At 34.9% G+C, this 23,182-nt stretch overlaps 2 protein-coding genes across 4 annotated transcripts in view; both read left to right on the top strand.

Annotated features, from left to right (window-relative positions):
- The first annotated feature begins 6,115 nt into the window (after positions 1-6,115).
- On the top strand, positions 6,116-8,912 carry LOC141485506 (uncharacterized). Its single transcript, XM_074182329.1, has 2 exons — positions 6,116-7,286; positions 7,339-8,912. The coding sequence occupies exons 1-2, from the start codon at positions 7,259-7,261 to the stop codon at positions 7,647-7,649; spliced, it is 339 nt and encodes a 112-aa protein (XP_074038430.1). The 5' UTR covers positions 6,116-7,258; the 3' UTR covers positions 7,650-8,912.
- An 8,699-nt stretch (positions 8,913-17,611) lies between these two features.
- LOC111513218 (uncharacterized) overlaps positions 17,612-23,182 on the top strand; it is a 61,704-nt gene continuing 56,133 nt past the window's right edge. For all 3 annotated transcript variants that reach the window (XM_023169378.2, XM_023169379.2, XM_023169377.2), the window contains exons 1-2: positions 17,612-17,754; positions 17,856-18,195. In XM_023169378.2, the coding sequence (XP_023025146.2) occupies positions 17,876-18,195 (320 nt within the window). In that variant the 5' untranslated portion in view covers positions 17,612-17,754; positions 17,856-17,875. The remainder of the gene's footprint in view (positions 17,755-17,855; positions 18,196-23,182) is intronic.

The raw sequence follows: 23,182 nt of genomic DNA, 5'->3' as shown, positions 1-23,182 counted from the left end.
AGTCTCGGTCAGTAAGAGAAAAACAAATTGTACTGCGAGTATTTCACTGTCTTGAAAGAGATCATCAGCCACCAAAAGATGACTTTGTGCATATGTGCTGTAATTCTACGTGTGTACCTCCGAATAACCAACCGGCATTTCTACATCATTAAGTTGCACAATTACAAAAGATAAATTAGTTGATATGTGCTCTGATTATACCGGTGTACCAAAATCATCGATTTACAAAATACTAAGGGAAGCAGAAATTCATGGGGATGTACAAACGCCAAAAACTAGTAGCGGACGAAAAAAAATAACAGTTGATGAGGAAGCCAAAACCAGTATACGAAGAACTATTTACAGTTTCTTTTTCAGAAATGAACTGCCCACACTACAAACAGTTCAGGTGGCACTTGGCGATCATAAATTGGTCCCAAAAATGGGTAAAGAAACTTTTAGGAAACTTGTACACGAAATGAAATTTACGTACGGAAAATTTGACAAGAAAAGCATTCTCATTGAACGTTAAGAAATAATAGCATGGAGAAGAAACTATCTAAGAAAAATTGACGAATTTCGGAAGCTCAAAAAAAATTGTACTTCATGGACGAGACATGGGTTAACCAAGGACATACGGTCAAAAAAGTATGGCAGGATGGTAATATAACAAGTGCACGACAAGCCTTTATTGAAGGTTTGTCAGTTGGGTTAAAACAGCCATCTGGAAAAGGTAGTCGTCTGATAGTTACGCATATAGGAAGCGACAGTGAATTTTTACCAAATGGTGAATTAATATTTATATCTAAGAAAACAGGCGACTATCATGAAGAGATGAATGCGGAGGTGTTTGAAAAATAGTTTGAAGGCATCATTCAACTTGTGGAACCTGGGTCTGTCATCGTCATGGACAATGCCCCATACCATAGTCGACATTTAGAACCATTACCGAAAAAATCATGGAAAAAAGCAGCAATTCAAGAATGGTTAATTAATAAGAACATCCAATATAACAAAGATAGTTTGAAGGCAGAACTACTTCAGCTAACAAAATTACACACAGACAAATATAAAAAATTCGCAGTGGATGAAATGGCGTTAAGTCGTGGAATTAAAGTTTTAAGGTTACCACCATACCACTGCGAATTAAACCCAATAGATTTGATCTGGGCGCAAGTAAAAGGATATGTGGCACGAGAAAACAGAACATTTAAATTAGTGGACGTGCAACATCACCTACAAGAAGCTATTCGAACTGTTTCTGCAGAAGACTGGAAGAAATGGAAGAAGAACAAAAAATGTGGGACGTAGATAATCGTATTGAACACAATATCGAACCAATCATAATTCACTTTGATGATAGCGGTAGCAACAGTGACGAATCTGAGATTGAAGATTAGACGAAAATTTGTACATTTACATTCATATTATATTCTATTATCAAAAATTTGTAATTTGTATTTTCTAGTACCCCTGACGATGAGTTTAAGTTACTCGAAAGCTTGTGAATAGTTATAAAGAGTTCACTTATCAATTGCTGCAACCCAATAGTATATATATATATATATATTATTGTTTTTTTTAATATTGTTTTTTATTAATATTGTTAATTTATTTGGTACCTACTATAATTACCACGATTATTACTCCGTTTTCATAAGGCCCACCTAATGACTACAACGATTAGGTAAATTACTATATTGCAAAGTTTCAATGAAATAAATAAAAAATGTGTATGAATATTTTAACTAACTGTACTAAGAATTTTTCTTTCATTCTTAACCCCCTTAAAAATTAATAAACACGCCCCCAATTTGCTGTCAACTGGGCTTACTTCTACTCTCAATCATTATTGGTTTTAGTATAGTTGTCTCCATTAGTCTGTGAGCACTGAGGAAACATAATGAGAGGTAGTTAGTTACAAAAGGTAATACCTACCTAACTCGGTATAAATTAAAATTATGCTATTTAAGCAAGAGTTTTCAGGAGATAATTAGTTTTGAAGAATCCATCGTGAGAGAAACAGTAGAAAATTCAGCAATATTTAAGGCACTTGAAATTCAAATTAAAACAATGCTCGAACAGGACAAGCGATGTGTGATATCTATAGATGAGATGGCTTTGAAATCCAATCTTTTTTTGATACAGGAGGTGATGAAATTATTGGTTTTGAAGATATTGGAGAGGCAAAAATGAGGAATGCCATATGTAGAAATGTTTTCGTTATTATGACTAGAGGACTTTATTCTCCCTGGAAACAACCGATTGCTTTTTTTTTTTATTGAATCAGAGCTACCAGCAAAAATTCTACGTGATATTTTCGATAAGTGCATTTCTAAATTATCCAATATAGGTCTGCATGTTGATGGCATTGTGAGTGACATGGGCTCTAATTTTTATGAATTGTCAAAGTTATTAGGGGTCACTTTAGAAGAATCTGAATTTGAGCTCGGTGGTAAAAAACTTGTTTATATTTTTGATCCTAGTCATTTGATAAAAGCCACTAGAAACAATTTTTTAAAACATTCATTTCATTTTGAAGGCAAAAGTACATCTTGGTCTTTTGTGCGCTCTTTTTATGAGCCATAGGCAATTTTATAGATTCGCACCAAATCTTACCAAATCTTACCAAAATAAAAGTGAGTCTAGCAACATAAGTTCTAACCCGTACAGTTGCCAGTGGAATGAATGCATTCGTGGCAATGAACTTACTTCCTGCTTCTTCTTTTAGTACAATACACGTAATAGAGACATTCAATAACCTTTTTGATTTGTTCAATTCGTGTTCTTCACGACATTTCTATAAATACAAAAACGTTTTAGAAGGTTCGAAATTCCAATTAGACTTTTTTGAAGAGGCTCTAACGGTTTTGAAAAATCTTGAAATTTTCAATTGAGAGGACAAAAATGTCACAAATCGAGTCAGATTTAGAAAATGTTGGATTATTTCCATGAATAGGGTAATTAAAATATGGGGTGAGCTTTCCAAATCAAACTATAAATATTTAAAAACAAGAAGACTCAATTCAGATTGTCTTGAACATTTTTTTGGTGCCGTAAGACAACAATGCGGAAATAATGTTAATCCGACCCCCATACAATTTCAAAGGGCATTCCGGAAGTTGTTTTGGCAAAATTATTTTCATTCCAATCATATGAATTGTAAGAATGATTTAGATGATTTATTAATCAGTATACAATCCACAAATGTAAATGATATATTTATATCAGATGAGAATCACTTTTCTCCAGCCCGTGCCTTCCGGATTATGATTATTAAAATGAAGATGTATGTAAGTACTCAGAATTCATTCATTCACGTTTGTGGATACATTTTAAAAAAAGCTCTTCAAGTTCATACATGTTATGTGTGTCACTCTTTCAGCACGAAATGCAGGACTTTGGATGTAAATCGTCTGTTGAGCTATTTTAAAGCTTATACTACGGAAAAAAACATGTTTGGAAATTTGCGCTCACCACCAGATGAATTCATAAATTTTATATATCAGTTGAAATGTTTATTTAACAATCGATTTACAGAAATTTTTACTGGGGTAGCAGTTTCGAATATATTATTCAACCTAATGAAGGATGTAGATTTTCTTCATTCTTGTGGAAATTTTCCAAAAATGTACATAATTAAGCTATTCATAAGAATGAAATTTTTTTATAGTATCAAATATACTAATAGAGATATTAATAATACCAAAGGTGAAACTGTAAAAAGGAAACTTACGATTCTGTCACATTTTTAAATTGAGAGGTTTTGGTAAAATATCTTGTTTCATTATGTTTTCATTCGTAACCTTACTTAATTAGAACCCTCAGATTGTATTGATGTTGTTAAATAAAGTTTAAGTTGAGATTACATAAAATAACAAAAGTCACTTCTATTCATCTTTAGTGGACTTATTTATTTCAGAAGATATAAAATGATTATATAATATGAGCATTATTCTATTATCGTAACTTTATTTTAGTTTTTTATCTAATGTATTCCTTAAAAGCCAATTCATCATAAATAATAATAAATTGGCCACATAGTTGAATATTCTCTCTTATTACTGCGAAAGTTATTCAATAGCAATATAAAAATTGAATGGAGTAAGATGCCCTTCACACTATAACTTTATATATTCACAGTGAGCCCACGTACTATACTAGAACGTAAGGGTATGTATTTTTATTAGTATATATCGCTGAGACGTCATTTTTTTCAGTGAACCAGGTTGTCTATCACTCAAAATCTTCGGTTCGGAGTTGGGACACCGAACATCAAAGGATCCGACGTTAATGTCGCTTCTCTGTGGTAGGCATTCTCGGGTAAAAGTATCCAAAATACTGTCACCAACATGTCACCACAACATATCTAACAATCAGCACGGACACTCCCTTGGGCGGGATATACTTCGCGTCGCTATGTCGGCCATGTTGAAAAGCAGTGGACCTGTCAAGTTTAATTTTGGTATTAAATTGTGTTTTGCTTTATTTCGTGAGTGTTTTATTATTATTACAATGGATGTGCTGTTTGTGCTGTAGTGAACTGTAGAAGCAGCAGGTTAAAGACTAATAAGAGTTTATTTACGTTTCCAAAAGATATTGATAGGTGAGTTAAACTCTTTCATAAAAGTTATTTGAATGTATCTTGAGGAGATAGGAATGTCTTGAAATCAATGCTTGAAATCCATTTTCTGTCTTTTCTCTTCCCTGGAAAAAGCTTGGAATTGTTTTATTATCTGTCTAGGGCAAATTGGTATATTTGTCCTAATACATAACTGCAATATTGCAATACTTCCCCTTGCAACATTTCGGAAGTTACTCTGCTGCCCTTTTCTATCCTTTTTTGAAATATTTTCAATTGAATTACAACTACAGATCTGATAAGAACTTAAGAATTTTTTCATTTTCAGGGTAGAGAAATCCTAAAAAATGGATTCCTGAAATCTTTCATAATCGTTAGATTGAATCTTAGCATTTCCCTGTATTATGATCACTTTATTATGGAACATTTTACGTTGGATACATTCAACGAAAATTGAGAAGACAAGCATTTACTTGTTATTGGGTATTCTTCAATATTGCTAAAAGCCATTTTTTAGGGCTATCTTTTGGACAGTGACATGTGATCGTGATGATTTGAGAGAAAAAGATGTGAACCTGCATAACTACAGAATTTGTGAAGGGCATTTTGAGGACAAACACTTTCTCAATCACCTCAAAAACAGACTGAAGCCCAATGCTGTGCCATCGATATTTCCCACATTGGAAAGTTCCTCAAACTCACATTGGGATCACACATACGCTGCATTCTCCACAGTAATCGGTAAATACAAAAATTGCAGTGAGTTTTTGCAATCATCATCTCAGATTCATCTCGTCTGCTGCTAGTTATCGAATATATCTGTGAAAGATACTATAAATACACATACATACATGCATGTATGTATGTAGGTACCACTAATATATTTTTTATAATCAACTGCATTTTTATTTGAGAGTTTCAGTTACTAACGTTTGTGAGTCGCTTGTTGAGCATCGATTCATTTAATCTTTTAATTTTTCTATTCAAGCGAGTTCATACATGATTTCAAACTGAATTTGATCATATTTGGAATTCATACGACTCCAAATACAAGTTCAAGAACAAATTCAAACAATATTTGATAGAGAAAACATTTTATTGCGTTTCTGATTTTTATGATTGACTTCTTTTCAAAGTGGTGCAGAATTTTGTTACAATTGGATGGTGATATTCAACAAATGAGATAATCTTCAGTTGAGGATCATACCAGACTATAATCGCCCCTTAATGAAACCTTTTAATTAGAGCTCAATTTCCCATACACCATACTCGTACTCGATGCACGTTTCAGTAACCAAATTAGCATCTTATTAATTGATGTTTAATATCAATTTCACTTCTGAAGATGCTAACTTGGATAGTGAAAACGTGCAACAAGTACAAAAATGTTTGGAGTGTAAGAAATTGGACTCCATTCGAATGTTTCTTCTTTAACACCAAAGTTTCCAGTCACATCTACAGCTCTTAATGTATGAATAGAGGAAAATTTTTGCATGGGTTGTAACAAACCAAACGAGATGATGTTTTCCGTAAACTGATTTTGTGCCAGTCAAATCTAATTCTAAAAACCCTTAGCTACCACTTCTTATATTATTTGAAAGAATTACAAATAGTATCGTATCAATATATTCTTCATTATGGTGAATAAAATAGCAACAAACAAATGACGAACCTTATTTTATTTATCGCAAGTCTGGCCCTGAGTAATCCGCTTTTCAAGATGGCGTCTTCATACTTTTTGAGATCAAAGGCGGCATCGTAGAGTGTCCGTGCTCATTGTTAGGTATGCTGTGATGTTACTTCCAGACCAAAACGTCAATATTGCAGATTGGAGAAAATACTCGCATCTACGAAGTGTTTCGATAAATAACATTCATAATGAAAGACCTGTAATGCTCATTGACCAAGATAATATCCATTTGATAATTGCCAGACAGATACGGAGTGGCCCGGAACATCTTCCAATTGCCAGTAGATGTAAATTGAGTTGGTCTTAAATGGACCAAGCCCTATTAACCCTTTATCGGGCGACTCCCTGAATACTTTTATGTTGTTTAATGGTCAACGTAAATATGGTCACGTCAACTTCAAAACCCTTCCAAATAATATCCATGCCGTTTGACGTGTCGCGGGCTACGTTACCATATAGTTACGTTGTTTTTGTGGAGGGAAAAGAGCCGGTTGGTTTTCGCGCCAATCAAAATGTGTGTTTTTACGAGGTTATGCATGTTGGTAGCGCTGCAGCGTTATAGGTTGTGTGTGACATTCGTATAAAAGTTTCAATTCCTACTGAAACCATAGTAATTTTATGTCTATAGTGTCACTGCTGTTTTGTGAAAGAATCAGGTAATATGTTGTTTATTTGTTTCCGATCCAATTTACACGAATATAGAAGCAATGTTGACTTTGAAATATGCGTATCCATATGGTTACATTACCCATATTGAGAAAGTGTTTCATCTGGGTTTCGAAATATATATTCATGGAAAATCTTGGAATAATTCCTTCATGTTCATTTTATGGGAGGAAGAAATTCAAACTTCCACCTTTGCCTAATATTTCCGATGGTTCCGATGATGAGAAAAATATGACTCTGAAGCAAATTCAAAACAAAATTAGCAAACGGTAACTGTAACTTCAGGAACTGATAGTTCCGACGACGAGGAAAATCTAACATTGTTCCAATTTCAAACCATAATGAAGCAAGTTATGGATCTCACTTCAGGTAATCATCATAATATAAGGAAGTGGGGAGGTGATAATCGATTTTTTTTCAGCATATAATGAATCAGATGAAGAAGATATATCTGGAATTGAACAAAATTTCGACGAAGAGGAAGCAGAGATAGAGGAACCAACAGCAGAAAAAGTGAGAAGAAAAAAAACACCAACTTTCAGCTGGACAAAGGAAGATATATATGAAATGAACAACACATATTTCGTTCCGGATACAAATGAAGAGATACCAGCTCCAATCGAGTATTTCACCAAACTCTTCTCTTTTGACATAATGAATGATATAATCGACCAGACTAACCTGTATAGTACACAACTAAATGTTAATTCCATATTCAATTCGAAAAATTGAGACGTAATATTCACTTCAACGATAATGAAAATCTTTCTGGTAACACTACGGACATGTATTTCAAAATCCGCCCTTTAATGGAAAAACTACAGTCTAATTTTCGAAAATTCCACACTGAAAATCAGTACTCTGTAGACGAAACGATAGTCGCTTATAAGGGTACTCGTGCGGGAAATCTCCGTCAGTATATAAAAAATAAACCCCATAAATGGGGGTATACATTTTTTGTTATTGCTGGTGTAAGCGGATATATATTAGATTTTATTCCCTACCAAGGTTCGAGTACCTTTGATGTTTTGAAGGGAACTACGAATGAAATTACTGTGAACGAGTTTTACTTGGGTGTTCAAGCTGCAACTGTAATTGCTTTAGCAAAATCATTGCATGATCCAAGCAAATCGACTCTATTTTGTGATAACTATTTCGCTAGTCTGTCACTCTTCTTGTATCTCAAGGATGAAATGAAAATAAATAGCCTGGGAACACTACGAGCCAATATAATTGCTGGTTGCCCGATAGAAACTGACAAAGTTCTACAGAAACAAGGGAGAGGATGCTATGACTACAAAACCGATAAAGACAAAGGCATTATTGTAGTGAAATGGGTTGATAACAGGGATGTTTTATTAGGCAGTACTATATATGGCATAGATCTCATAGACACTGTGAAGAGATACAATAAAAATACGAGGACAAATTCAGACATCAAGTGTCCAGCAATCGTCAAACAATATAATAAACATATGGGTGGTGTTGATACAGCTAATGCTCTCATGGGTCTTTATAAAACACCTCACAAACAGTGCGTTCCACTAAACACTCACAACAACCACGGTTTTTGCCGTTCCACTTGGTTCTGGGCGTCACAATCATTAACTCAAGTGGAATGGATTTTGGAGCGTTCATTTAAATAATACGCATAGGGCGTTTAAAAAAACAAAACAAAAAGTTGATGAGGTTGTTACAATTTGTAAGTGGTATCAATAAGTTCTATTAATTGTTGGTTGTGGATAACATGATTTATTAAACAAAAATTATGTATATACTTTAATTTTAGAGGAGTATTTAACTAATTTATGTTCGTATATAATAAAAATGCCTTTTACGGCGGCAGTTGGAAATTTGTTGGTGCGTCGAAATAATGCTCCACAAACTACTAGTTCGTCCAGCTCAGATGAAGAATGGAATACAATTTTACAAAAATATAATCGTGAAAAACGAAAACTTAGACTACGTATTATTGATTACAATAATGTAATTACTCGTTATTCAGATAAAGAATTCAAAAGTCATTTCAGGTAAATTATTTTTTATCACTTAATACACTATAGATTTTGAAAATTTTTCTCATGGAATTCTTTATTGATCTCTTTAGACTTTCAAGATGTAGGTACATTAATTTATTTACATGAGCTGATACAAGAAGATTTAGTCCGACGTGTTCCCGGATGTCCTACAATTCCTTCCCGTCATCAATTGATGATAGCTCTTTGGAAAATGGCCACAACAGATTCTTATAGGTTAATTTTTTTTGTAAATTAACCATTTTAGTAATTTAATTTAACCATTTTTTTTTCAACTTCTCATTTTTGTAAATAAAATTTATAATATATTTTAGTATTATATACCATAATTCACAAGTATAAAATTAAACCCTTTTTTTATTTTTACCGTTCAGCATCTGCAGGAAAAAGTTTGAGATCCACAACAGTATCTCGTTCGGCACAATAGAACGATATTGTTGTTGTCGCCATGTTTGCTGCTTTTAGTTTTAAAAATTGCGCTCAGTTTCTCAAAACACTCACATCGACCCACCTCTTGAGATTGGTCGTCGTGAGCTAGGCGTGAGCATAAGTAATGACGTCATTAATGACGTTTTCGCCGCGACCACAACGATCGCGGTCGCCATGTGGAACGCCTGAATGAGTATTTTAGGCGTTGTGAACGCTTAGTGGAACGCACCAAAAGCAAAAAGATGGTACTTCCCCATATTTGCATATCTTTTAGATGTGACGGTTGTGAACGCATGGCTTCTTTATAGAATGGATTGTGCAGCTTTGAACCAAAAATATATGCCTCTCAAACGGTTTAGGTTGGAGGTTGCGATGGTTTTGTCTCGTTGCGGACAGGAAGCCAGAAGAGGTCGACTCAGCTTTGACATTGGAGTACCAATTATACATCGTCCGGTTTCTGACAGACCGGATTCTGCATCAAGGACCGGATTCTCTGATTGAGTGTAGAGCTGATTCGGCCAGTACTTCGGAGATTTTCTCAACCATTCAGGTCCCTCCCACCATTTCGATTGAATCAGTTGTCGTGAAGAACAAGCTTCCAATTTCCTTCACTCGATTCCAGACCAAAGGTTTCCAATTCTCTTCATATTTGATCCAAGCTAAGACAGTAGTCGAATCAGACCAATAATGAACCAAGATACTGGAATCGATGCTATCGGTAACATTTCTAGATAATCTTGCTCCTATGGTAGCTGCTAGTAATTCCAATCTGGGAATGGTCATTCATTTAACAGGAGACACTCTACTCTTGGCTTGTACGAGTTGTACATTCACGCTATTGCATGTTTCAGATCTCATAAATATGGCTGTAGCGTAGGCAGCTTGACTTCCATCACAGAAAACATGCAAACTACAGTGATTCTTTCCTTCAATGGAATCAAATAACCATCTGGGTACTTTAAGGTCGAAAAGAATTGGAATTTCTTCGAACTATTTCAAAAAACCTCCTTTGATACCTTTTTGTACCTGAGTATCCCACCCTATTTTCAATTTTCCCATGTCTTCTGCAATAATATTTTGGGATGAAGAGAAACTGGGCATGAAAATCCAATTGGATCGAATATTCAGTGAGCTATCGACAAAATAACCCGTTTTGTTATCATTTCAGTATGAATATTTCGAAACCATTCTGATGTCAACTGCAATGTATCAGAGTTTCTATTTCAAGAAAGTCCCAAAACCGAAGAAAAACTGCTGTCATCAGCAGAAGAACCATCGAAGGCAGAATGCTCCCACCCTCCCATATCAAACTTGGCATCAGCAAAGAGCCTTGTCGAAACTTCAATGAAATTCTTAATTTCTTCTCTAGTGTCTAAGCTGACAACGCCAATATCTACATAAAAACTCTTTAGTAACTGAGTTATCATGTCACTATTTTGGGAATTTTCGAGACAACTTTTCAAATGGTATTCGATTACAGCTCCTAACAGAAACGGGCTACAGGAAACCTCGAATACAACCCTTGTAGGTCGATATGTTTTCAGCAATCCTGTATCATCTAGTCAAAGGAAACGCAAAAAATATCTTTCTTTGGGATTCAAGCTCATCTGCAAGAAAGCTTTCTTTATGTCAGCTATGAGTCCAAATCGTGAAAAACGAAATCTCATCAACAGGGACGGTATTAATTCAATGAGATCAATACCCTTTTCTAGGCATTGGTTTAAGGATGGCTGATTTTTCTGTCGAGAAGAGGCATCAAAAACAGGTCGGATTTTTGTAGTCGTTCTGTTTTCTTTTACCACGTGGCGATGTGGTAGATAATGCCCTTCTTCGAGTAAATCCGACTCGGGCACCTCTTCAATGATACCCTCGGTTCGCCATTCTATGAAAATCTGGGCATATTGATCACGTAAACCATCTGAATCGAGTTTCTCCAGCAAGGATTATAATCGTCTTATGACTGTTTCATAATTACTCGGTAAAGGAGAGTGATCTTCTAGCCAAGACAGACAAACTTCGTATCTGCCATCTTCGTGCCTAACAATGTTTTTCAAGAATCGAGACATGACAAATTCTTCGATTTCTTTCTGTGTCCTCTCTTCTGACGGATCAGAAATCCCAAACACATACAGTGATCATAAGTCAGCAATCGATTCGTATTTGGAAAACATGGACATCACTATCAATGATTTCGGAGTTTCTTCATGGTTTTCTTTAAGTTTTCCCATCAGGGTCCAACCTAATAGAGTTTCAATTGCTACTAGGCCGCATTCCAACTCATATCGGTTACCAGTGAATAACTTTCCAGCTATATCAGCACCAATCAAAATATCGATTGACTCTTCTCTGACATCACTGATTTCGATGCCAACAGACTGTAATTTATTTATCCAAGGACCTTTACGAATATAGTTCACATTACTGCATATGATTGTTTGATCAAGGGCTTCAAAATTGCAAGCATATTTATTCTTCAACTCACTCAATTTTATGCGATAACAATTATGTTTGACAACATTCGTTCTTGAATCACCAAAAAGAGCGTGAATAATTTCTTCTTGCCGCAAACAGTTGTATCCCATTTCTTCAGCTGCAGATTTCGTGATGTATGATTTTTGAGAACCGAAAAATTATTCGAGCTGTTCTGGATTTGTCGAATCCATTCAAATTGACGACTAATATCTGTAGAAAAACTTGGGAACTGTTTGATAGACTGTTTTCTACACTTGTACTCTTAACACTTGCTTTTGAGTCTGAATCTTCGGACTTGGGAAACATGATGACATGATGTTCACCACCGCAAAGAGTGGAAGTTATCGACACCCGACATTTTTTGGAAATATATCCATAATTGAAGCAGATATAACAGCAGGCTTCTCCAAGGAGTTTTTTCTTGCGGTCAAATAATGTCCACTTTTTTGCTTCAGTGCGGAGTTCGCTTGGATGATATCCACTACAGATATTACATTTTTTGTGTAGTTTGTTATTTATCAATCCAGTTGCGGTTGGTAGAGATTAATGATGTTTTCGGGAATCATTTTTCTTCTTGAATTTATCCTGAATGCCGAATCCAGAGGTAGCCAAAGTTATTCTTTCCTCGTTCTCGACTTTGTTCCTGAGAAAATTCATCAACTTGTCTAGGAGATCTTTGAGTGTAGAGTCACTGTCGTAAAGACTGTTTCGTTGCCATACTCGTATGAGGTCTTCTGGGAGACAAGACTCCACTAAAGGATATATATGGCTTCACAAGTATCTGAAGTTACATCGAGAGTCTTTTAAACACGTAACTGGGATTCCATTTTGTCGTAAAGGATGTAAGATTATTTTGAGACGATAAATTGTTCAGTATTAGTTTCAACAACTCACGCACGTAGAATTCTACAAGAAGATCTTTCCTCCCAAATCTCTTCTTTAGGCTTTCAATTACTTTTGGGTAATTTTCTGCACTAGGAGGGTAACTATCTATGAGTTGACGAGCTTTCGATTGGGTATCGATGCTTGGATCAGATACTGAAATTTGGAATAATTTAATTTTAAGCCAGTAAACCACGCGCTTTATTATAAAGTCATACATAAATAAAAATCTACTAGGTGGTAGAAAAACTGGCTTCATTTCCATAATCATTAATAAATAATAAATCAAATTTCCTGTAGGAAACTACACACATCGGAAAAGTCTAGGGATATTTTTAAAAATGGCAATAATTTTTTTTAGATCGCTTTAGGGAAAAAAAGTTAACGGGTGATTATTAAACTAATGTAACTTACAACAAAATTTATTAAATGCTCAAAAATACTGAGTGCGCATATAAGCAAAACTAAAAAAAAATATGGCTCTTCTTTGGCACCCCGAAAAAAAAAAACATAATACAAAAAAATGGGAATCAGTGCAAAGTATGGCCTCCACGCTGGTTTATTACGGCCCTACATCTATCGTGCATCGACAAAATGAGATTGTCAATGTCTTGTTGAGGTACATTTGCCCATTCAGCGATTAAAAGCTATCTCAATTGAAACGTTGTGTGAATGTTCCCCATATGCGGAGTAATTCTTCGTTGAAACATGTCCCACACATGCTCGATGGGATTCAGGTCCGGTGATTGTGCTGGCCATGGCAATACATCAACTCCTTCGTTGGTGAGCCAGTCAGTCACTAGACACGCGACATGTGGACGAGCATTATCGTGCATTAGGTGGAAGTTTTCACCAACAGCACCAGCAAACGGACGGACGATAGGTAGAAGAATGGTGTCGAGGTACTGTCGAGCTGTGAGGGAGCGATTTGGAAAAACGCTTCTGGAAAAACGGTTCTGCCGCCGATCATGATTCCGCCCCATAGCATTACTGTACCACCTCTGTATGTGTGGACTTCCTGGACGTGTCTCAAACGTTCATTATTTCCAGGTCGTCTCCACAGTCTTACTCGACGAGAATCTAGATGAAATTCAAATCTGGATTCGTCTGTAAACAAAACTGTGGCCCAATCATTTGCATCCCAGTTTGATGTTCTTTACACCACTCCAATCTTCTACCGCGATTGCCTCTCGACAAAGGTGGACATCTAAATGACCTTCTGTTGTGGAGATCTGCTCCATGCAGTCGATTTCTGACAGTATCATGACCAATGGTTACCTGGTGCGTCTGCTGCAACACGTTAACCAACTCAGGTGCTGTGATTGTCGGTTGTCTTCTTGCGGTTAAGACCAAAAATCGGTCTTGAACTGCAGTTGTAGCGCGTCCTCGCCCTGGATGTTAATCGGCTGGACTGCCAGTTTCACGGAAACGCCGCCACAATCGACTGATAACACTTTGGGAGACCCCCAAACGAAGAGCTACATCATTTTGCCCCATGCCACCTTGAAGAAGCCCTACATCCAATGGTAAGTGATGGCGTTCCATGTTAAAGCACAATATTTCCAGTTTAACTGCTGAGCAAGAACTGCATATAATGTACAAACTCGACACTTTCATATTATTCATTTTAGCCGAAAACCTACAGTTTGTAAAAAACTTGGTAAAAGATTAGTTACCGTTTTTGCAGGCTTTGTTCAACCCATAGAAATCTACAGGGTGGTCGAGTGTACCAATTTAATCGAAATTAAATGACCTCATGCATTTATTTTTATGATATTTAGTATGCTATAAAAATATCCCTAGACTTTTCCGATGTGTGTATTTGAACAGAATACGTTTTCACCTGAACTGATTTATTTTATAAATATATAATATCCCTCGGATTATCAACTAAACCAACCGCCACTGTCATATGGTCCAACTTACTTCAAATGTAAACAAACTCTCCATAACCTCTCATTACCCGCCACCCCCCCTCGCCCATAAGTTGTACAGAAAAGGATAGTACGATACCCGTTTCAAAACACATGCATTGTATTGATATAGGCACGGTACAGGCATAGCAACTCTATGTCTTATTATTACTATGAGATTATATCGAAAACCCACTAACACAGGACAGTATCTGAACCACGAATCCAACCACCATCAATCGACTAACATCAAGAGTCTACTAGACCGTGCTTTCGGGCTCTGTAATACAAAGGAAGGTCTCGAAAAGAAACTAGGCATCATCAAAAATTCTACATTATTTTTAATAAATATCAAAATAACTACATAACATGATTTGTGAATTTAAATAAAGTTATTTGGAAAGTAACATTAAAAACAAAAATAACAATTCAAAACGCTTAGAAGTGCGAACTTGTTTCCTCCTTTTCATAAAAGAGGATGTATGCATCTCCACTCACAAGCGATTTTGGTGAAATTGGTGACACGTGTGAATCATTATTGTATTCGTGCCACGTGCCAGTATAAGGATGTCTGCAGAATGATGTGTAATGTCCGCTGTAGGTAGATCCACGGTGATTCGAAAGTTCTTATAGATTTTAACGACAAGGAGTCTCATTTTCTGCTGCATAGTTGTTCATGTCTAATCCATCTAGAGGAAATTCGATGGCAACATTTAACTTGCCTCTAAATCTTTCTGTTTGAGAAAATCTTTCAAAATGAATAACTAAAATACGGGAAAACTTATGGATCAATAGAGACTTTGTGCATTTTCTTCTTTCCTTGCAACTTGAACACGTCGGTTTTTCATGTCCATCCAAAGTTTCCTCTCTTGTGAAGAAATCCAAGCGAGTTATATGTACTCAAATAAATCAGCCATGACTCTTGCGCTTTTTCGTTGTTGCTCAATTTTTCGTTAATCTCCGTTAAGGTCGGAATGGTTACTCCAAAGTGATGGTGGAACAGACTTTAGCTAGAAGACAGCAAGAGCTCTACGAGGAAAAGAATCCGACACAACCAATACTTGTACTTCCCTACATTAGAGGATTATCGGAAAGGATGAGAAGGATTGGGTCCAAGTATAACATCAGAACCTGCTTCAGATCTGGAAACACTATCCGTAGCAGCACAGACACAGGCACAGTTAGGAGAAAGCAGCAAATCAGGAAAAGCAGAGCAAGTTTGGAATCATCAACTTAACATCAAGTGTACTCAAGCTGAAATCATCCACAAGGAACAACACTGGTTCAGAAGAAAATCTAAAGAAGCCGCAGAAGTCTAACAACGCATGTAGCCAATCTAGCGTAGAGATACGCAACATATAAAAACTTCTAATCAAGCGGAACACGACCAACTCCCGCCAAACGATCAGCTTCCGCTAAAAAAAGAAGCGAGGGGGGGAGGAGGGGATAGGTGAAAGCAGTCGAATGACTTATAAATACTCAGATCTCGGAGGAATAAGCCCAGTTATCATCCGAAGACGATTGTAAATATTACCAATCGAAACGTTGTGAAGTAACTTGGTTTGGAATCTGTTAATTTTCAATTTTCATTTCTTGTTAATAATTTTTGAATTTTCATCTCGTGTTGATAGTTCGTTTTTTTTGATTTTTTGGTTGATGCTTTTATTTAATTTCATTGTAATTTCAGTTCTTTTGCAGCTAATCTTTTTTGATTTTTTACAGATTCTTTCAGGAATTTCAAATAAATTTATATCATATATAAGACAATGGAAGTCCGGACTAATGAAATGCACCACGAAACATTGTCAACCATCTTCAAACAAACGTGTTGGAAGTAATTGTTCGAACTTTACTATCAATTATTATTCCAATAAATGAAATTGCCTTATGATGAATAATCAAATGATAATTGACTGTTAAAAATAAATCCTTGAAAAATTAATATTTCGTTTATTTTGTAAATCATCATAGCAGTGAAAAAAAATTATTTTTCGGGGTAAAAAAAATACTTTTTTTCACGGTGAAAAAAAGTTATTATTTACGCACCAATAGAGATACAGAAATGTCGAGTTTTTTGACAGTTGTACAAAATAATCAACTACACAGAAAGACAACCGGATGCCGTGAAATTGTATTGGAAGTATGGATAACATTGAGGATAAAATGTATGGAAAAAAAAGTATTATTTCATTATTTTGGAAAAAAATTTGAATTCGATTCCACTGGAAAAATTGAATAATATTTACAAGACAACAATCGTTCAAAAGCGATAGCTTATCGGGACAAAAAACCACGTCGAGATGTATTGAAAGTATTTATTTTTAATATATTTCAGACGACGTAAATTCACATTCACAGTTGTACAAAAAATGTTGTATGTATGTCGTGCATAAAATTCATGTTTTCGTGGCACCTTCGAGAGAATTTTTGGTCTCGGCCAAAAATTAACACTCTCATGTGGCAATAAAAAAAACACTGTGCTACAAAACCCGCAATCCATTTCTTTTCAGTTAATTTTGCACATCAATCGATTTTGTTGTCAAAATAGTAACACCGTCTTGCCCATATTCTAGACGACAAAAATAAGAAATCAAATTGTAATCAGTTGGATTGACAGATTTTATTATATCAACGTTTAGCGGATGTTTAGAGAGGCAAATCACTTTGTATTTGCGATAATCTAAGAACAACGATAATTCATCGATTTCGTTTGACAAACATTGGAAATTAGGGTGAAAAATTGTCAACCCTTTTGTGTTTACCATGGGTGATTGAAGATTATTTACATTGTTCACCTGATTGGTTGAAAATGCCGAAATTCATTGAATCCTTTTATAATTTCTTTATTGAGAGTGACTAAGTGACGTAGATCGAACGTTTTTGACAAAATATTTTACATGGGGAAAGGAGTCGAATGTCGAAGTAATCACACTAGGGATATTCTATGCATCTTTCTATGTTCTATGTCTGTGCTGTGGTGACGTGGAGATGATTTGACTTTTGACATTTATGATATATGTCATAATAAACTTTTTTTAGATTGGTTCATTGAATTCATGATTATCTAAATATTGCTATTTTCCGCATACATATTTTCAAAATCCGGTAAATACTCAGTTTTGTGCTCTATAGAGAACTAAACTGTCAAATTGTATCAGTTAATGCCTTATTCTGCAATGTCTTCATAAAACCGTTTTCAATTTCAGTTTTAGGTGACGAAGGTAATATGTGGAAGGAGCCTGATCCCGACCCTGGGGGCGATCGCCCTTCTGCTGCTCAAACTTCTAGAGAATTAACAGAATTGAAAGATCAGAATGAACAGCAACAACTAATGATAGCACAACTCAAGGAAATGCTTCGCAAAGAACAGAGCAGTGTTCCCCAAGAAAAAGTTGATGAATATATAAATACTCTTAGTAAGGTAAAAGCCAAAAGAACTAGATTGAAGAAAGATGAGTCAGGAACTAGGGAAAAACATAGCAGTACTGTGGATAGTAATAAAAGTGAAAAAGTCAACTTGCTGAAACAACAGATGGAAGAAAACAAGTGGGTATAAAATTGGTCATAGTGATTTTCTGATATGTTTTTAAATTATTTTATTGTCTATTAGAAGCATAGTTGAAATAATTCTCATATATCAAAAAATTAATTGGGTCATTTACACTTTCAATTTGACAGTCATTATCATTGAATCATTACAGAAGCAAACTTATTCACTCAAGAGTGGATTCTCAGTGGCAATTTCTGGAGGGGAGACTATCAAAGTTACCATGTGAAAAGGTTGTTTTGAAAGAGAGGTGTTATTGTCTCTTATTTCGGAGCCTTTAGGAATGAGCACCTTTGTAGAGTTAATTAATAATAGTTTATTGATTTCATTTTGGACATCTGGTAAATTTTTGGAATATTTGCAGGCAGTTTCGTAAACATGTTTGTTCTCACCTGAAATGATAAACAGGTATTCAAAACGCTGTGCCCTCCTTTCTGTGTTTCTGTGCTATTATGGCTTCCCAAAGATCAAAAGGTGATCATATTAGGATACACATGATTTTATTCACCACATTACCTTTAAAAATTGTTCCACCTTACTTCATACTTTTTTGCATGAATTTTCTTTTTTTACGGAGAAAATAATTTTTTTCTCAGAGCTGTTTATTGGTAGTGTATTGTGCAATTGAAAAATTTGAGCTTGAAAGTTCACTTTGATATGGCTACTTCGCTTGAGTATTAAAAATTCAAATGAAGTTTGAATGAATCCAATTATTTTAGCCCTTTATAATAAAAGGACTTTGTTGTGCTAGTTTAATTACTAAGAGGGAGAAGCAATTGATGAGAGTTACTTGCTCTTGTTGAATAATTATGCACCTGAGATTATCTATACAGAATTTATCAAGGGAGGATGGGATTAGATTATGTACACTGTACAATACAATTGATATATTAGTATACAAATTTGTTAGGAAAGTAAGACGAATTTTTAGGCTTGTTTATTAATGGTTTATTTATTTCATCTCCCTGGTCATTTACTGCCTTATTCAGGTGTTTAATTTAGTTTTTTTGTTGAAGTAATCATTGAGTGAAATAAAATGGAAAACATGTATGCTTCCATGGTGTTAAAAATTGAACCAATACAAATAATGAAAGACAACACTTTCCTAAAAACGAGCCGGCCGTTTACCAAGATTGGGTTGATATACTAAAATTTCATAATAGTAGGCACTAAATTCTCGGTGGAAATATTGATTTTTTTTATCTGTTATTACAATTTAGTCATAAAGATTTAGTTCTGTTTCAATACTGATAACGGGTTTTGAATTCATGTTATAAAAACTTTAAAATTGGAAATACCCTTTTCAATAATATAGTAATAGAATGCATAATAACATTTTTGTATAATACCTACCCTTAATAAACATAAAAGAGAAATAATACACTTTCTATATATTTAATCCATTCCTAAGAAGTTATAATGTAGTCGACATCACAATATGAGGTACCTTCATTTCTAGGAAAAGGATTACCTGTAAATAAAAAAGATATTTTGTATTAGGTAAAACCAAGGGATTTGTTTAAACACTGAAGACGCAGACGTCCAAACTTATCTGAAGGAGTAAAAACCATTGTTTACAATGTATATTATGGGCTCCGTGAACGGAATGAAAATATGTTGCATAACGAAGTAGTTGATTTGTGTAGTGATTTAACTAAAGTATCGGCGAGAAGTGTTCACAGAATTCTTAAAACCTTTAAAGAAAATTAAGGTAAATGCGATAATATATCTAAAGACATTGAAACTAGAGGAAGAAAACAAATTCAGCTTGATAAGTGCACCAGATATGCTATTTAAAAGAAATTCCATTTGTTTTTTTTCCTAAATGAAATTCCAACCGCAAAAAAATTTCAGCCGATATAAGTAAAGATGAATCGATGCCCAAAATATCTGAACATGTTTTACTGCGCACATCAAAGCAAATGAACATTAAATTTATGAAAAGAGGTCGGAAAAGTGCTCTTAAAGAAAGAGAAGAAATTGTTTTTTTGCGGAGAAATCACTTATAAAAAAATTGAGTATTGTCTTGAAGGTAGGAAGATTTATGAAATAAGACTTGGTTGAATCAAGGCCATACTGTCTCAAAGGTATGGCAAGATTTAAAAATGAAAAGTTGTCGACAAGCTTTTATTGAAAGCCTCTCAATAGGATTAAAAGCGCCAGCCAACAAAGAATGGAGGCTCATAATAACTATTACTATCCGACGATGTTAAAAGTCCAATTACTCAATATTGCAAAGAAACATTTACCTCAGTTGAAAAAATATGATTATTTCTTTTTGCGATTGTTTGCAGATTTTCACAAAAAATCAAGATAGACTACATATGGTCAATTTTACATAAATTAGATGCAAACTTTTGCCAAAAAGACCTTGAATTTTTTGTAAAATGCTGCAAATAATCACAAAATGTCTGGAAAATTTGAATTCTTTCCTTAGTTTAGATTATAAGCATGATTTCACAAAACTTTGAGTAAAATAATAATGGTACCTATTTTTCTCATGAAACATTTTCACGTTTTATTACTTTACAACCGATCTCAGGTTTTATTATGTCAATCTTATTTCCAAAGGATGCACATTTTTTTATAAGAATGACTTTTTGTCATAAAATTAATAATACAGATTTTTCTTCTCTCAGCATTTCCATCCGTGGACACAGTGTATATTTTTTATATAATCAATATAACTTAGTTATTATTTGTGAATATAGTTTTTAAATACTAGCAATATACTTGAAATTAATTTTTCCTCATCTGTCTAGTATAATTCTCGTACGCCACTGCAAGAAAAAGATTAAGGTAAAAACGTCACAGTCATTTTTGAGAATTTAGTGCCTACTATTTTGGAATCATATAAAATAAAATCCAACCCTACACATATTTAGTCGGTAAAATAAATTTCTTCACCTACAGTGAATCCAGACACAATCAGTGAATGGCTGTTATCTATGCATCAAATTTTGTGTAAAAAATGAAATGAAGCAACGTGTGAAATGTTAACAAAGGCCTATAGTGAGTCTACTATGAGTAAAACAAGAGTTTACACATATTACTGGAGTTTTTTCCCAACACAAAATCGTTATTTTTAACACCTCGACACGTGTTTCGATCACTAAGTCTTCAAGAGTTCAGTTTAATCTTCCTCTTGAAGATAATCACTTGGTGATCGAAACACCTGTCCAGGTGTTGAAAATAACGATTTGGTGTTGGGGAAAAACTCCAGTAATATTCATTACTACACCAAAGGTTCCAAACAGTGCATCATAAGAGTTTACGATTTTTTTTTAAGGATAAAACACAAGCTTTACAGGAAAATCCTTAAGGCGCTCTAAGAGCGGTGCCAAAGTAGTGATTCACATTGGATATGAATCGCTGGAGAATAAATCTATTTGGAAAAACGTTCTCAGGAAGTTTGTTCCACATAAACGCAGTTCTCCAAATGAAAGAGTTCTTGAACAGTGAAGTTCGAGGTGTACTGAGTTGAACCTCAAAATGATGAGCAGCCACAGTCCGTTGCGTATTTCTGATAGGTACCGCTGTTGGTGGAATCAAAAATGCCAAATCACTTGAACACTTCCCGTGAAAGTATCTATAGAAGAGAGACAAATCTCTCGATTCTCTCATCGAACCTTTGTTCGATGTTCCAGACTATAAAGGTTAGAAGTGATGTTCCCGTTTCTAATGGCTCTTTTCTGGATGGAATCAAGCAGCTTCCAGGGTTTGATTAGGGGCGGAGCTGCATACACGGTATAATCGTGTCCAAGAAGGCCAAGATAATGTATCTGCTCACAATTCATTGCTTGTTTGTGAATTTTTGGCCAAAAACAATATTGAAACGATTGCCCAGCCTCCAACTATGCCAGATATCGAATGTTCGGACAATAACTTACGAAAATGTAATATCTTTCAGTTTATAGGTGTGAAACTCATGCTTCTGAGGTATTTCTTCACAGTGGTTGTTGAAAATTCATTTTCACGAGCAACTTTTGTGGACTGTAGGGGGTTATTCACTACAGACGCAACAATTTCTATATGTTTCTCGTGTAAGATAGATTTTCTTTCGGTTCCAGTAGCTCAAGTTGTACTTCTAGTTATTTGTAATTTTTCAACCTATTCCCGGAGATATTTTCTGCAGAACGGATTATCAGGAAATCTTGTATTGCACATCCTTTTTGCCTCATGAAAATTACGGCTTGTCTTGGCTTAAAGAACGATTGCTTCTGTTTTTACTTTTAAAGATCTGGCGCGAATTATTTTTGAAAATGAACGAAACGAAATGAAGCAAATTCTCAAACAATTTTTTTCTATTGCACATTACAAACTCAGTGTAACCTATAACTAACTTTGGTGCTTTTTCAATCCTCTTTTGGTTTCAGTACAAGACATTTTTCCTAGTCTCCAATTCATATACCAAAAACTCCGCAACCGGTTATCCAAATTCAAAACAGTTAAGGTCGTTGTATGGAGAATTGAAATAACTTTCCAGTGAAGCCTCCCATTTCTATAAAAACAAAGTTGATAGGGTCCTTTTTGTGGAGAGTGATGTCACACACAATTATTCCTTTTCATACACATTTTATCTGACTTCGATATCTTGCGCAATTCAAAAGTTGAAAGGGGGGACTATTTACTGCACTGCACTGTATATGGAGTTGATGATCTGTGTCTAGTATACGCTTAGCTTTTTGTTGTCACGGCATAACCAGACTAGTCTCGATGTGACTTTTTGGTTTCATCATATCACTAAGGGCAGAAATTATTTCGCAACAATTACGAAACATATTGAAAAATGTTTGCAACAATATGATAAATGCATTGACTTGAATGGAGGTTCGGTGTTCAAATTATGTTGTGAATACACTAACCCATTACTTGATGAAAATTAATAACACTATCCATATCAACTGAAGAAGCTACTGTGTACTGAAACGCATTTTTAGTAGAATTCATAGCGAGAAAATTGGTTTAATTATTTTCATGGATAGT

The sequence above is a fragment of the Leptinotarsa decemlineata genome, unplaced genomic scaffold (assembly GCF_025532065.1).
Source record: "Leptinotarsa decemlineata unplaced genomic scaffold, Ldec_3_MD MMD2_tig00026328_RagTag_RagTag, whole genome shotgun sequence".
Lineage (NCBI taxonomy): Eukaryota > Metazoa > Arthropoda > Insecta > Coleoptera > Chrysomelidae > Leptinotarsa > Leptinotarsa decemlineata.
The sequence above is the reverse complement of the archived record's forward strand: the minus strand, read 5'-3'. Positions and strand labels throughout refer to the sequence as shown.